General features: G+C 41.1%; 1 protein-coding gene across 18 annotated transcripts in view; it reads right to left on the bottom strand.

Annotated features, from left to right (window-relative positions):
- The window catches only part of TRDN (triadin), a 256474-nt gene that overhangs the window by 65903 nt on the left and 175177 nt on the right, over positions 1 to 15394 (bottom strand). For 14 of the 18 annotated variants that reach the window (XM_089530466.1, XM_089530449.1, XM_089530456.1 and 11 more), the window contains 6 exons: positions 8608 to 8640; positions 8463 to 8501; positions 6944 to 6970; positions 6056 to 6082; positions 2020 to 2067; positions 108 to 155 (listed from right to left, as the gene is read on the bottom strand). In XM_089530466.1, the coding sequence (XP_089386592.1) occupies positions 108 to 155; positions 2020 to 2067; positions 6056 to 6082; positions 6944 to 6970; positions 8463 to 8501; positions 8608 to 8640 (222 nt within the window). The remainder of the gene's footprint in view (positions 1 to 107; positions 156 to 2019; positions 2068 to 6055; positions 6083 to 6943; positions 6971 to 8462; positions 8502 to 8607; positions 8641 to 15394) is intronic. The other 4 variants (XM_089530465.1, XM_089530454.1, XM_089530457.1 and 1 more) reach the window with 3 other exon arrangements.

The following is a 15394-nucleotide window of genomic DNA, read 5'->3' as shown; positions in this document are numbered from 1 at the left end:
CAGCAAAGATTATTTGTACAGATTAAGTCAAGTTTGTCGACATTTTAAAATATGAAATGTCCATGCATTAACCAGCATAGAACTCTTCTTAGATAGCACCATTTTACCTTGCTCCACTGCCTTTAATGGTTTATCTTCTTTCTTTTCATGGAGTGCTGCAAAAGAAAGATAAGAGTTATGTTATACTTCCAGTCAGAGGAAAAGTGGCTCATACAAACAAAGTAATTTTTTTAAAAAGCAGTTAAGAGACTTCTGCTTATTTGAAGGCAACTGACATTGTCATGATATTGATCAGATCTAACTGCATAAAAGTTCTAAAATTATAATAAAAAATCCCTCTTTCCAAGACATTTACAGATAGACTGGAGACTTGTCCAACTGCAAAAGGAATCTTGAATAAGACAGCTTCCCAACATTGTCATTGCTGATGCTGGTAAAAAACCCTGTGCTAAGCTGTTTTTAGCTTAGCAACAAAATCCTAGATGCATTTACTTGGAAAAATGTGATGCACAGTGATGGCAGTGGCTCAGGGTCTTTTAAGATTTGTATAATATTCTGCAATTCAAAAAGTAATTTTATCCATGGCACATCAATAAACCTGTCTTTGCTGTTTGGGGCCAATGGCATTATTGGTGCAAAGTGGTTACTGCTCCCTCTTGGCTCCATGCAGCCTCACTGTTATCTAATCTGAGAGGCAAATGTGAGGAGAAGAGCAATCCAAAACTCCATGGAAATGTACTTATATAACGTCAAATACTTTAGATATGCTGTTGTCATAAGTATCACTGTACCAGCTGCTTTTGGGTGTAACAGTAACGTATGGCGAACTACAGTTGGCCCCCACGGATTGGATGGCAAGCCCACATTGTCCCCAACTGGGGACAAAGGGATGGGTGGATGGGCTGTGTGGAGGGGGAGGTGTTAATGTAGGACTCCCAGTCGGCTGACAGTAGGGCGGTGACTTGTGTGGGGAGGGGGAAGCAAGACCTCTGTGCTCCCCTCCGGGAGACCATGCATCCTGGAAGCCTCCATCCTGCTCCTCTTTGCTCTCTAGTGGTGGTGGAAGCTGTAACCTCCTGGGTTCCCCTCCTAGCACAGGAGTCTTCAGAAGGGAGGGAGGAAGAAAGGATGGAAGCCCTGCCCATCACCTTCACTGCCACCATTGCCTCCCTTGGTGACCCCCTCCTCTGCCTCCTGCCAATCTCCTGAAAGGGGTGGCACCTTTAGCTGGAAAGCAAGTAGGCCAGCCTCAGGAGAAGAGACCAGCAGGAGTGAGGACAGGGCCACCATGGTGGTGGCAGTGAGTGCAGAGAGGGTGGTGGGCAGGGCTGCCATCCTTCCTTTTTCCTTCCTCCCTTCTGGGGAGTCCTCTGCTGAGAGGGGGACCCAGGAGGTCACAGCTTCTGCCACCACCAGAGACTGAGGAGGAGCAAGGAGGTGGCTTCCAGGGAACACTGTCACCTGGAGGGGAGCACAGAGGTTGGGCCTCCTCCTCCCAGTGCTTGCCACTGCCCTCCCATCAGCCCACTGGGAGTCATACATTGATCCTGCTCCACACAGCCTACCCACCCATCCCTTTGTCCCCAAAGGCAGTGCAGCCTCATGCACACACCTCCATTGGAAACAAGGGAACGTCAACATCTGTGGATTTTGGTATCCGGGGGGGGGGGGGGGGATGGTTGGAAGGGTTTGGAACAGATTCCCCATGGATACTGAAGGCCAACTGTACTGCCTCCTACCTGTTTTCTTTCTCTGGCCTAGGTATGAAAACAAGACTGATAGTTTCTCCTTTAATTCTATCAGTCACAATTTAATTTGTTGTCTGATGAAGTCTGGTTAACTTTAATCTAGCACTGAACTAGCATTCTTCTTTTGCTGACATTTCAACAAGTCCATCTAATGAACCCATTCACATTATGCAAGAAGCAAAGAGTAAAAAGTCAAATACAGAGTCTAAATTAAGGATCGGGAATTTTTAAAAAGAATAACCCTGTTAAAGTTTATGGGTGGATGATGTACCTTTTTTAGCCAAATGTGTAGCAGGTTCTATTTTCGCTCGTTCAGTTTCTGTGGAATTAGATGTGAAAATAAGCTGAAAATAATACTCCAGATTGCCCTATAAACATGTTTAAAACAATTATCAGACAACCAATGTATCTGTATGTATATCTGTTGAATGATACAACACAAATTCTCCTTGTTTACAAATTTCTGATTTTTCTGTTCATAAATTTCTGATAATTCAGATGTTTATGTAGAACTGTGGAAGATGCATAAAAATAAGAATGGAAAGATGACAAAATAAAAGGTAAAATGTAATTTTGTATGCCATGATGAATGGTAAAGTATACGTGGCATTCTATATCACAGTTATGGACATGTACCCTAGAACTCTTAGATACACATCTGGTAGTGCTTCATATTCACCATACCTACACAATACTGTGATGATAACTGAATTATTATAATAGTGACTGCTCTCTACAATCTACTTTACCAGGCATTACATAGAAAGGCGTTCTGCTGGTGACTGGGATGTGGTAGATGACATTGCCACCCTCCTCTGGCCTGCAAGTGAGGCTGTGACAGTGATAAATTGTACCCTTGATGCAGTTCTTTATGATAGCTTTGTTCATTCTTGGGAAAGCTGTGGAAATTTCATCTACTTACTCCCCAATTGCCAGCAAAATGGTCCTACTATTTTTTGCTGGCCAAATAGGTCTGAGGGAGTGGGACCAAGAAAAGCTAATTACTTATGCATGCATAATGAATTAAGTGCATGCCAGCCTGTATCTTTAAGGCTATAGTCACCTAAGATATACAAAGGCCTAGAAATTAGTAGACTCTTTCCAAATATATCAGCATAAAATGTCAATTTAATTTCTGGCGCAGGGATATAGACACGAGAAGGGCTTTTAAAAAAAAGGTATCACAAGACACACCACTGTAGCATATACTAAGGAGAAGAGTATTTAGTTATTAATACAAAGGTTCCCACAAAATAGGTTAAAGTAAAATAGGGCGGTAATGGGCTGGATGAGGAAAAACAGATTGAAGCTGAATCCGAACAAGACGGAGGTGCTCACGGTAGTGGCCCCGAAACCAAGAATTGGGTTGCAACCACCAGTCCTGGACAGGGTCACACTCTCCTCTAGTGACTGCGTTCGCAGTCTGGGGGTGCTCCTTGACTCGTCGCTCCTGATGATAGATCAGGTTAATGCGACGGTCAGGAGCGCCTGTTATCAGCTTCGGCTGATACGCCAGCTGCGCCCTTTTCTGGAAGTAAGGGATCTCGGGACAGTTGTGCACGCGCTGGTAACCTCACGCCTTGACTTCTGTAATGCGCTCTACATGGGGCTACCCTTGTGCCTGGTTCGGAAATTACAGCTGGTTCAAAACATGGCAGCCAGGCTTGTGTCAGGAACATCCAGAAGGGACCATATCACTCCAGTTCTGAGGTCCCTCCACTGGCTGCCTATTGGTTTCCGGGCCCAGTACAAGGTGTTGGTTATTACCTTTAAAGCCCTAAATGGCTTGGGTCCAAGCTATCTCAGAGACCGCCTCTTCCCATACAATCCTCCCCGCGCTCTCCGGTCCTCTGGGAGGAACTAGTTGCAGCCTCAAAAATCGAGGCTTGCGGCGACCTCCCGGAGGGCTTTCTCTGTTGTCGCCCCTAGGCTCTGGAACGGCCTGCCGGATGAGATCCGTCAATTAACATCTTTGGACAGCTTCAAAAAGGCTGTCAAGACGGATCTCTTCAGGCAGGCCTTCCCAGACTGAAATATCCCGGCCTCAGGATCTCAGGATTCCCCCCTCCTCAGTAATGTCTCCAAAGCCCCCTTTTCTTTAGAATTGAAGTTGCAGTGGTTTATTGGTTGGTATTATTTTGTTTAATTTATTGTTATTTTAACTAGTTATTGTGGTTTTAAATTAGATATGTTGTTTAATAACTTTTTAAGGGTGGAGGGAAATATATTGTTTTTATGCTGTATGTTATTTTAATGTTGTAAACCGCCCGGATTGGTTCGCCACAGGGCAGTATATAAATAAAATTTATTATTATTATTATTATTATTATTATTATTATTATTATTAAAGTATAACTCCCATGAAAAGTTGGAAAATTTAATTTAATTTTGATTCCACAGTATTTGAGGAAGGAAGTGAAGGGCAAAGTGATGTTATTAATATGAATGATGACTCAAAAAGAAAATTGCAAGAGGTTTTGTTGTACCTCTGAATCTCCACTTCAGGACACACACAGAGAGATTTTTGTTGGTGTTTATGAAAAACTCCCATTATGCATGGGATGTCATCCACAATTGTGCACATCAGAAATGAGGAATGCCCAGAGGTTAAAAGTAAATAGTTACTTGTAATCAGTTTCTTTTTCTAAACATGGAAGTAGCTCTTTCATTTATAATTCAGAGACATAGTCATGGTAGTCTGGAATATCAGTATGCAAATGATCTTGTAGCAACTTTGAGATGAACTATGTGAAATAACTTGTAGCATGAACGTGCACAGACCTTATCTACTTCATCTGAGGAAGTAGACCAAGGCTAAGACCAAACAGACAGGCCATAATAAAGCTGATTTAGGTCACTTTGGAGGTTTGCTGTTTAAATGCTACATGTGTCCTAAGAGGCCGGAAGCTGTGCCAAAGCCATGCTCCAGTCCTAAGGACTAGAGCACAGCTTTGGCACAGCTTCTGGCCTCTTAAGATGCATTTGTCATTTAAATGGCATACCTCCAAAGTGACTCAAAGCAGATTTATTTTGGCCTGTCTATGAAAGCTTATGCTACAACTTCTTTTTGAAGCTGGAGCTCTCTCTCTCTCTCTCTCTCTGTGTGTGTGTGTGTGTAGGTAGGCTCTCCACAAGATTTAGAACCCTGGTGGCACCAGTGGTGCTGGAGGTAGTGAATCTATTCCCAGTTTTAGTCCAGGGTAGTGAATCTATTCCCAGTTTTAGTCTAGGAGATAAACCTATTTTGGGCATAGGGTTCAGCATTCTGGATATCTCCCTCACAGTTCAGACCAAAATCTGGATTTCTCCTTCTTTATATAGAAGCTGCCAGCCACCACTGGGTAGCACAGGTTTCCAAATCATATTGAGAATATAGAGCAGATCTTGTACACCAGCTCTTACCCTCAACATGTGGATTGTGTAGAATACAGGTTGGCAGAAGACACAATGGGTAAAGGGCTCCAGATCAGCAAATACTAACCCATTTCTGTCTGAATGGGAGCATAATTACAGGTAGGCTTAACAGACTACAAAGGCTGAAAACCCACCCACAGCGAATGATCAATTAATTAATTATCATTAATTGTATACAATATTTCTATACCTTCTTTTAAGGTGAATCCATCAAGGCCTTTTCCCCCAACCAATAAAATAGTTACAATACAGGTTGAGCATCCCTTATCCGGAATTTCGAAATCCAAAATATGCCAAAATCCATGGATGGCTGAGAGAGTGACACATTTGTTTTCAAGGTACATAAACTTTGGGCTGGTACAGACAGCCCGAAAGGGGCATCTTAATACTGCCCCTTTGATTGCTGTATCAGGGCCATGGCAACCACACACCACAGCCCCTATCCAGCATTTTTCCACCCCAAAAAGGAGTGGCAAAATGCCATTCCTTTTTGGGGTGGGAAAAAGTTGACCTTTCTGCCATGGCGGTGCCTTTTCAGCACTCCTGTGGCATATGGCATATAAACACTGCAGTGCCGCAGCACCTCAGCGCTGCCTGCCATCTAGGTGGGCGGGTGGCATGAAGCCAGCTTTGGGGTGACATTGGAGTGTGCGTCATCTAAACACTAAGCCCCCACGCCACCCCCAAACTGGCATATTATGCCGGTTTGTTTTGCCCCTTTGTTTCATGCAATAAAAATCATAAAATACCTTGGCACACAGAGGGTTCCATGCAGCACTACCTGGATTGTTAACATGCATGGCGGTATCCACAACTTATTCTCCAAGCACATAGTCCAGCCCTATACAATGCATAGGTTCCTTATATCTTACAGTGGAAGCTATGTTACTGACCTTTTGGTTTATGAACTTCTTTGGTGGCTACAAAATAAATTTAAAAAAATAATAAACATTTGATGGCAGCATAGTTTTTAAAAACTGTTTCATTAAAAATGAGCACAATATACATATTTACTCAGAAATAAGTGCCAACATATTCAATAGGGCTGAGAATGTATGCATAAGACTGCAGTTTGAAAAAGGAGCACTAGTAGTGTGCCCAAGATTTATTTATTCCTGCATGGCAGGGGATTGGACTGGATGGTCCTTGTGGTCTATTTCAACTCTATGATTCTATGATTTACTTACTTACAGCTTTTCCATCAAAAATGGAATGCACAAGGCAATAATATAGAGATAAAATACAATATAACAATAAAATACAGATTAGAAACAGAGTATTTGTAGAAATATAATATAAAACTAAACCAGTCTTTCTTTGCTGGCAGAAGAACAATGTAGGTCCAATGTGACTGCCCAGAACAGAGAATTCCAGAGTCTAAGGGAAGTCCTCCCTTTTAGTTCCTTGTGTGGTGAAATATACAAATAGCAATGGTGGTGGGACCAAGAGAAGTCCCTGCCACACCAAGTTTCTAAAATTCAAGCAGGCTTATAAGAAAGCATAGGGCCATTAAAATAGACTCATCCCCAGATTTCAAAGCACTACTTTGAATTATGCCCAGGAATGGATTAAAGCGCTGTACCAATGGAGTCCCAGGTTCAGTTGATGTTTCTAAACACTTTTCAAAGGTAACCCAAATACATTATAGTACAGTTACGCTAGCATAAATGGATGAACTGGTCACCTCACCTGACTCCACATAAGTCAGTTTTATATCATGAGGTAATATTCATTCATTTCTTTTTTTTAAATGGAAACATTATATTAGCTTTTTTCCTGACCTTTTGGTTTATGGGTTTCTTGTGTCACTGTAAAAATAAAATAAGGAAGAGATTGTATGAAAATTTGAATTGTTTACATTTTGAACTGCATTTATACAGCGTCCCCAAAGTAAGGGCATTCAAATGAAGTAACAAACCTTTTCTCTGCTGTCTATCTCAGAGATGTACAAACCCACTAGGGGCAATATGGACAAAATATTAGCTGAACACAGATCAGTAAAGATGAAAGAACCTTAGTGATGCCACTGATCCATACCACAAAATTAGATTTTTTGGGGGAGGGGGAGTGATAGAACCTGATAATTCATAGGAAAGAAACTTGAGACAAAATGTATATCCAGGGTCAGGGGGGTTTCCCAGCAGACATTGGATCACCCATTAAATAGACTCCCTGAGTCCTTGCCATTCAACAACAGACCAATACACAGATTAACATGTAAATAACTTCCTTTCAACCAAGGGTCACACAGTACATATACTCCATTTACTTCTGTTCCACCATTCTCTGAAGATGCTGATGAAACATCAGGAATAAGCTCTTCCAGACCATGGCCACATAGCCCCAAAACCCACAAAAAACTAAAAAATAATGTATATCATTTCGACCCCTCAAAGTAAACTACAATGTCTGTTGTACAAATATTGCCCTGCAGTGAACTCTAATAGCCACCAGTATCTGTTGTGGAAACAGCAAACTGACATCTCATATAAGCAAGATATTGAAGCTTTCTACCTCTCTATCCCATGTGCAAAATTGCAACAGAAACATAAACCTACACACTGACACTGACTCCTCTTGCTATACTGGGGTGAGCACATGCTTTGATAATGCAGGCTTTCTGATTCTGAGCTCTGTAAGCAAATTCAACCCAACACAACTAACGAATCCTTGGCACATCTTTGTGCTGAACATGTCAAGGTCTGAAAGGCACACACACCAGGACATTGGGAATAGGGATTACATGAACGGCAGTGAATGCCTGTGTCAAGCTAAAATAGTTAACCCACTCTGGAAAACATCTAGATGTATGTGGAGGAAGAGGGTCTGGAAAAATAATTATGGTCAAAATTATCAATTATGGGAAGAGTGAGAGCAGAGATCTTTCAAAGAAATTGCTTAACATTTTTCTAATATTGGAATCACTACAGAGTAGACATGTCAGCTACAGGACTATAGGAATCCTAATAACTAAATGCAGTATGAGTGGGGGGGTGGGTGGGTGGGTAAATTAACATAGTTTTCACATATTTGAGCAACTGCAAGAATGGTAGTGTCTGAAAGAATTTTCATACCTCCTATATTACTTGTTTACCAAAATTATGTTCTCTTTTTAAAGAAGTGATTGCACAGAGAACCCACAATGGGAAGAATGTATTGTCTTATTATGTTCCCCATTTTTATTCACTGATTAGTTATTTGCTTTATGATATACTCATTTCCATAGCAACAAGTTAATTTACACTTGGAGCTACAACGGGAAAGTTGGGTTTCTTTAAACAATTTTTATCCATGCCTTACCAGGTGCTTTTAGGTGCACATCCTTCTTTGGTAGCTTGGCTGCAAAACACACATAAAAGGATGACTATTACAAATCTTGAACAGCTATTATACTATATTCACATGTTTGGAGAAAGAAAATTTTAGAAAATAGGAGCATATTTACCACTTTCTACTGGTTTTTCTTTTTTGTGAGGTTCTACAAAATAGGAAAAAAGGCAACAAATTATTGTAGTGCTTTGGGATGCATCACTCATAGCAATAAACAACAACAACAAAAACTAAACTACTGCTGCCATAACTATTGTAGAACAATTATAAGTTTTACAGTCTATCAGGTTTAACCTATTGGGAGAGCATATTTTGAATGCTTTCGCATGTAAACAATTACCTGCATTTCATCAGTTGTCAGGCAGAGCAATATTATTTATTTATCTATTTATCTATTTATTTATTTCACTTCTATGCTGCCTTTCTCCCAAAAAGGGACCCAAGGCAGCTCACAAGATAAAACATTATTAAAACATCACAATAAAAAAATAAAAACAATTAAAATCATCTAGTTAAAATATTATAAAATTAATACACAAACATACAAAAGTTAAAAACATAACTAAAAACACACACACCATATAAAAAACTACCCTGTCCTGATTATATGTTTAAAAGCCTGCTTAAATAAAAATGTTTTTGCTTGCCAACGAAATGCAAGAAGAGAGTGGGCCAACCTAGCCTCCCGTGGAAGGCAGTTCCAAAGGGTGGGAGCAGTCACCGAGAAAGATCTTGCTGCATATGCTCAAGCATTCTGTTGGTTGTCATGTAAATAGGATACAAGTCCAGGGGGAATTTGAGGGAATTTGTCCATATAGATAAGGCCTACCCTTCTATTGCCCAGGAGTTTACCTGAGACCTATTTCCAGTGTCAGGATATAATTCTGGAAACCAGGCCCTATGAAGAAAGGCTTAAGGAGCTGGCTAAGATTAGCTTGGAGAAGAGAAGATTGAGAGGTAATATCATAGTAATCTTTAAACTTTTAAAGGAATGATGGGGAAAAGGAGAGCAGGGAGATGACCAGACTAGCTTCCTGTGGAAGGGAATTCCATGGGATTGGAGTAGCCACTGAGGGCTTGTCTACACTGGCAGGAAACACTGCACTCACCCCGTAGCAGTTGTGACCCAGACACACAACATTTCACAGGATTTTCAGGCAGTGCAGAGCTTTTCTTTGGAAATCCAGAGAGAAAAGACCTTCCTTTTACCCTGACTGACCTTGAAAATTGGCAGCAAGGACATATAGCTCTGTGGCTGGAAATATTCCACACAATAGGGCATGTGATTGTTGTTGGAAGGCCATTTTTTTCTAGGCTCTTCCAATTTCACTAAGGTGAGTGTGGCATCATTAGAGTAGCTACAGACTGGGAGACTGTGCTTTGGCTACGGGGTGAGTATGGAGTTTCCCACTGCTGTAGACAACTCCCAAGAAGATGCTCTCTTGTATCTTCACTGAATGAGCATGTAATAGTGTTGGAACAGAAAGAAAGTCCTCCTCTATGGATCTTAAGACTGGCAGATTCATAGAGGAACATATGTTTTTTCCAACAGTCTGGATCTAAACTGTATGGGACTTTGTAGGTCATGACTTGCACTTTCAGTTGCTTCTGGAAATGAACTACTCACTAGTCAAGGGAGATACAGTCGGCCCTTCTTATACACGAATTTATTATATATGGGTTCAAGCATCCACAGTTCGAAAATGTTCCAAAAAAATATAAATTTCAAATATCACACCTTGATTTTCCATTTTTTTTTATAAGGGATACCATTTTGCTATGTCATTATATTTAATGGGACTTGAGCATACACAGATTTTATTATAAATGGGGGATCTTGGAACCAAACTCCAGCGTATAACAAGGGTCCACTATATATGCTCCCTATAACTGGCCTCAACCAGTATTCTGGCCATAGCAGTTTGGACCTGCTGAAACCTCTGAACACTTTCCTGAAGCAGCTCCATGTAGTGTGTGTTATAACAGTCAGTTATGGCATGTGTCACCAAAGCGAGATCTGATGTCTTAAGCAACTGGAACACTAGTTTTAACCAATTGCACTCCTGTCAATTGCTGAAATTTAGGCATCCAGGCTCAAACTTGAACCGAGCTTAGAATCTGAGATTTCAGGGAAAGTGTAACCCCATTTAGCACAGGGAGAATCTCTGTTCCCTGGTCTACATTCCAACTGACCAGGAGCACCTCTGACTTGTCTGGATTAAGTTTAAATTTGTTTGCCCTCATCCAGTTCATTATTGACTGCAGGCTTCCTTGTAATCAGATAGAAAGGAGAGATAACAGTTTAGATTTTAGACAAAACCAATAAAAGTCTATAAAACCTAATAATATTTAGAAGCATTCTTAAAATATGTGTGGCCTCAAAAATTATTGCAAAAATCCCATCAATATTTGAAGCATATATTCTACATTGTTTATGTAAATCCTTTCTTATTGTTTCCTGAGATATGCTTCAAATTTCTTCTCACAGCTAGCCTGCTCCCCCTACCTGATTTATGGAGAAGTATCACTTCCCAAAAATCTTTGTTTATTGAAAATGTTTGTAAAGAATTATGATGATTACAACTGCTCCTACTTCTCCACACTATTTCTATAGATATGCAAGGGATCTTGCAACACCTCTGAGACTAACAGATACATATGAGGAAGTAGACCAAATCTATGAAAGCTTATGCTACAACGTGTTTCGCACAGGTAATCTCAAAGGTGTGGCAAGATCCCTTTGCATACTGATATTCCAGACTAATGTGGCCATGCCTCTATTTCTATAGATGCTCATACACTCCTAATAAAGAGTAGTATAAGAAAGGTATTTTGAAGCTGAGTTTGAAGCTATTCACTTCCGAGCACAATACAAGGTGTTGGTTATTACCTATAAAGCCCTACATGGCTTGGACCAGAGTTACTTGAGGGACCGCATCTCCCCATATAATCCGCCCCGCACACTCAGAACAACTGGGAAGAACTTGCTAGAAATTCCATCATCTAAATATGCTACTACATCCCAGAGGGCCTTCTCAGTAGCGGCCCCACAAATCTGGAACAGTCTTCCTGAGGAACTCCGCCTGATCACCCCCCTAGAAACATTCAAAAAGAGGCTAAAAACTTTCCTCTTCTGTCAAGCCTTCCCCTCTGGAAAATGAAGTTATGTATTTTGATTGTTTTAGATTTGTATATTGTATATTGTGTTATTGGTTTTATCTATTTTATGATGTGTTTGTAACTGGTTTAAAATTTTGTGTACACCGCTTTGATCTTCTGGAAAAGTGGTATAAAAATAAAATTTATTATTATTATTATTTAAATTGGGTTTGAGGCAACCCCCACAAGTCACATACACTTGGGCCCACACTTAAAATAAATTTGGGGAGCTACTTTATACTATTGAATGGGCTCAAGACATTCTGGTAACAGCATTCAGGCAATGTACAGAACGTGCAATTTTCTACTTTCCATGTTCTACAAACAGGAATCTTTCCCGTTTCCCTTTGCTATCTTGGAACCAGCTGTGTTGGTAGATGTATAGTGCAATCCTAGAGGTCTTTTGTTCACATTAGCTACTGCTAGGTCAACTACATGCAGGGCCATTAGAAAATATGGCTACTATGGGCTCCAGACCTCAGGACATTGCTATAGGGAGTGGAATCTGGAACCAGCCCCCCCCCCCCCCGCTGGAATCCGCAAAGCAACTTTAGCAGGAAATTTTGAATATGGCTACTATTATATCTTTACATTCACAGGGAGCATTCTTTTTATTATATTTATATTCCTTTTAAAATTTATTATTATCTTGAATATTACGTGAGATGGAGACTTAAATCTGCAATCCTATACCCATGTGGATGGGAGAAACATCCACTGACCTCAGTGGAACTTAGTTTTCAGACACATAAAATTACATTGATTTTTTCCGTCTCAAAGTTTATGTTATTATTTTGTTATTTTTTTAATAAAAATAACTTTCTATCCTTGAGATGAAATTAAACCAGATAAATTCAAATCTCTGTCTGCCTAAAGCTTTTGCTGCACCTCTGAATTTTGCAACTCCTACTAGAACTGACCTTAACATTTAATTCTTTCAGTTTTCATAGTCATTCAACTATCTCTACAAATATCACTTCATAGTTTCACACTGGAGGCAAAAGCTAAGGGTTTTTTGTTTGTTTGTTTGTTTTGGTTTTTCAAACTTCATCCAAACAAATCATATCTACTAAAGCATTATAGTTTCACAAGATTTCAGTAATTCTTACTTAGTATAGATTTATGGATAAATCATCAAAAATATAGATTTCTTTTTCGTGGCTACTGCAGACTTAGCTGCTTCCAATATTATGGAAACCTTTAAAAAAGCTAGTTCCAGAATTGTGGGATCTTGTTTTGTGGTGGAGGAACTGACTCTGCTGGGTCCAAGGGGGAGGAGACCTGGTCAAGGATCATGGTGCATAGTGCTACAACATTAAGTGTGTGGAGGCAGAGTCACAGGGTTTACTAGGCTCTGTCCATACCCTCCAATTCTGCTTTGGATCCATTAGAAGCAGGTTGACAGTCCTAGTCTTTATGCTAAGATTCTGGGATTTTCAGATAGCATGGGTGATTTTAAGGTTTGTAAAATGCTCGAAGGGTGGTCCAAGGAGAGGAGGATGGTGGTCAATAGGTGTGAACCTCTCTCCCAGGCTGTATTGAAGGGCTTGATTGGCCTTTAGGCCAGTATCTGCTATTATGATGTTTTACTGTTTCATGCTGATTCCCTTACATTTTCCCCCAGACTGATTTAGGGGTGTCATCTGGGGGGATACCTCTGGTAAGGCACTTCAGTTGAGGGGTGTTCAGCTGCTGAAACAACAGGTAGGCTGTATTATTTGTTCCTCTAAGGCAGACCAGAGTAGAACTGGCACAATTCTTTGGTTGGGCCCATGCTGTGACCAGGCATTATGTCTTTATTAGCATTGCATGAATAAGTGTGGTTTAGGGGCTCTCACACTGGCTCCTCATTCTGCCATGCAAGTACTTATACTTTCACCAGATACCAGTGTTAGGGGGTTACTGCTAAGGCATTGTCTGGACTGGACCTGAGTGGGGTTTGGGATTCTTTCTTTTAGAATCAGAGCTAACTTAATAGCATCCACAATGGACATGGACAGGGGCATCATTCAGAAGCTGAGGTTACAGAGGTTTTTGGCTTATAAGAGGTATATTCACACTCTCAAGTGTTGAAGTTATTTGCTCATTGCTCTTGTTATGTTTCAAATTCTAGGTTCTGCTTGGCAAGATTCCATGTTTTGATCTGTGGAAATAGTATGATCTATTGGACAGTGAAACAGGCACAGACATGCTATTTTCAGATGCAACTGGGCCTGACTGAGCAAACCACAGGTGAGTGGCTGGGGAAGGGGAACTTGCAATGGTATGGTTTGCTTCCTTTGTTATTCATGGAGCACAGTGGACATCCACTGCACATTCTGCTCATCCACCTTGGAGGTGATAACTTTGGTTTGCTGAAGGGCAAACCCCTGACTATACAAGCAGTCCACGATTTTCAAATTATTCAAGCCTAATGCCTTGGAGTACATTTACATGGTTCCATTTCATCCTGGAGAGAAGTGACCAATGGGGTCCCACAGGGTTCTGTCCTGGGCCCAGTGCTATTCAATATCTTTATTAATTACTTGAATGACAGAATTGGGGGCATAGGTATCAAATTTGCAGATGACACCAAATTAGGAGGAGTAGCTAACACCCCAGAGGACAGGATCAAAATTCAAAATGACCTGAATAAACTTGAAAGCTGGATCAAAGCTAACAAAATGGTATTCAAAATAGAAAAATGTAAGGTACTGCACCTAGGGCAGAACAATGAAATGCACAGATATAGAATGGGGGACACCTGGCTTAAGGAGACCACATGTGAAAGGGATCTAGGTGTCCAAGTAGACCATAAGTTGAACATGAGTCAACAGTGGGATGAGACAGCTAAAAAGGCCAATGCAATTTTAGGCTGCATCATAGAATCATAGAATCATAGAGTTGGAAGAGACCGCACAGGCCATCCAGTCCAACCTCCTGCCATGCAGAAAATCCAATCAAAGCATCCCCAATAGATGGCCATCCAGCCTCTGCTTAAAGACCTCCAAGGAAGGAGACTCCACTACACTCCGAGGGAGTGTGTTCCACTGTCGAACAGCCCTTACTGTCAGGAAGTTCTTGCTAATGTTGAGGTGGAATCTCTTCCTGTAGCTTGCATCCATTGTTCCGGGTCCTGTTCTCTGGAGCATCAATAGAAGTATAGTGTCTAGATCAAGGGAAGTAATAGTGCCACTCTATTCTGCTTTGGTCAGGCCCCACCTGGAATACTGTGTCCAGTTCTGGGTACCACAATTCACAAAGGATGTTGAGAAACTGGAGTGTGTCCAAAGGAGGGCGACTAAAATGGTGAAGGGTCTGGAAACCATGCCCTACGAGGAATGACTTAGGGAGCTGGGGATGAAACCAGCAAGGAGTAAACCAAGCAGTCAAATTGTAGCCATTCCAAGTTCAAGAAAACACAAAGCCAAGAGTACTGCTAGTCACTAAAATAAGACAACTGTCAGCAACAAAGTTGTAGGAAAATACTGGGAGATTTATAGGCAGCTGCTTCAAGATGAAGTGCCTACTTAGGTCTGGGTCTCATACTTAATAGCCACTGGGAATGACACAATCACTCTGCCTGTCCATCACTCAGTAAAGGATGGCACATTGTCTTCAGCATCTGCAGCCTCCTGCTGGGGAGCAGTGCCCCCTCTTCCTCAGCCTCCAGTGCCTTGAACTTGGAGAGACCACCGTCATCAGGAGCTGCAGATTCCTGGCAAACTGCCTCCTCCTCAGTATACAAAGGGATCTTGCTGCAC

Source organism: Sceloporus occidentalis, unplaced genomic scaffold, assembly GCF_023333645.1.
Source record: "Sceloporus occidentalis isolate IW3139 unplaced genomic scaffold, rSceOcc1.0.p SCAF_6, whole genome shotgun sequence".
Lineage (NCBI taxonomy): Eukaryota > Metazoa > Chordata > Lepidosauria > Squamata > Phrynosomatidae > Sceloporus > Sceloporus occidentalis.
The sequence above is the reverse complement of the archived record's forward strand: the minus strand, read 5'-3'. Positions and strand labels throughout refer to the sequence as shown.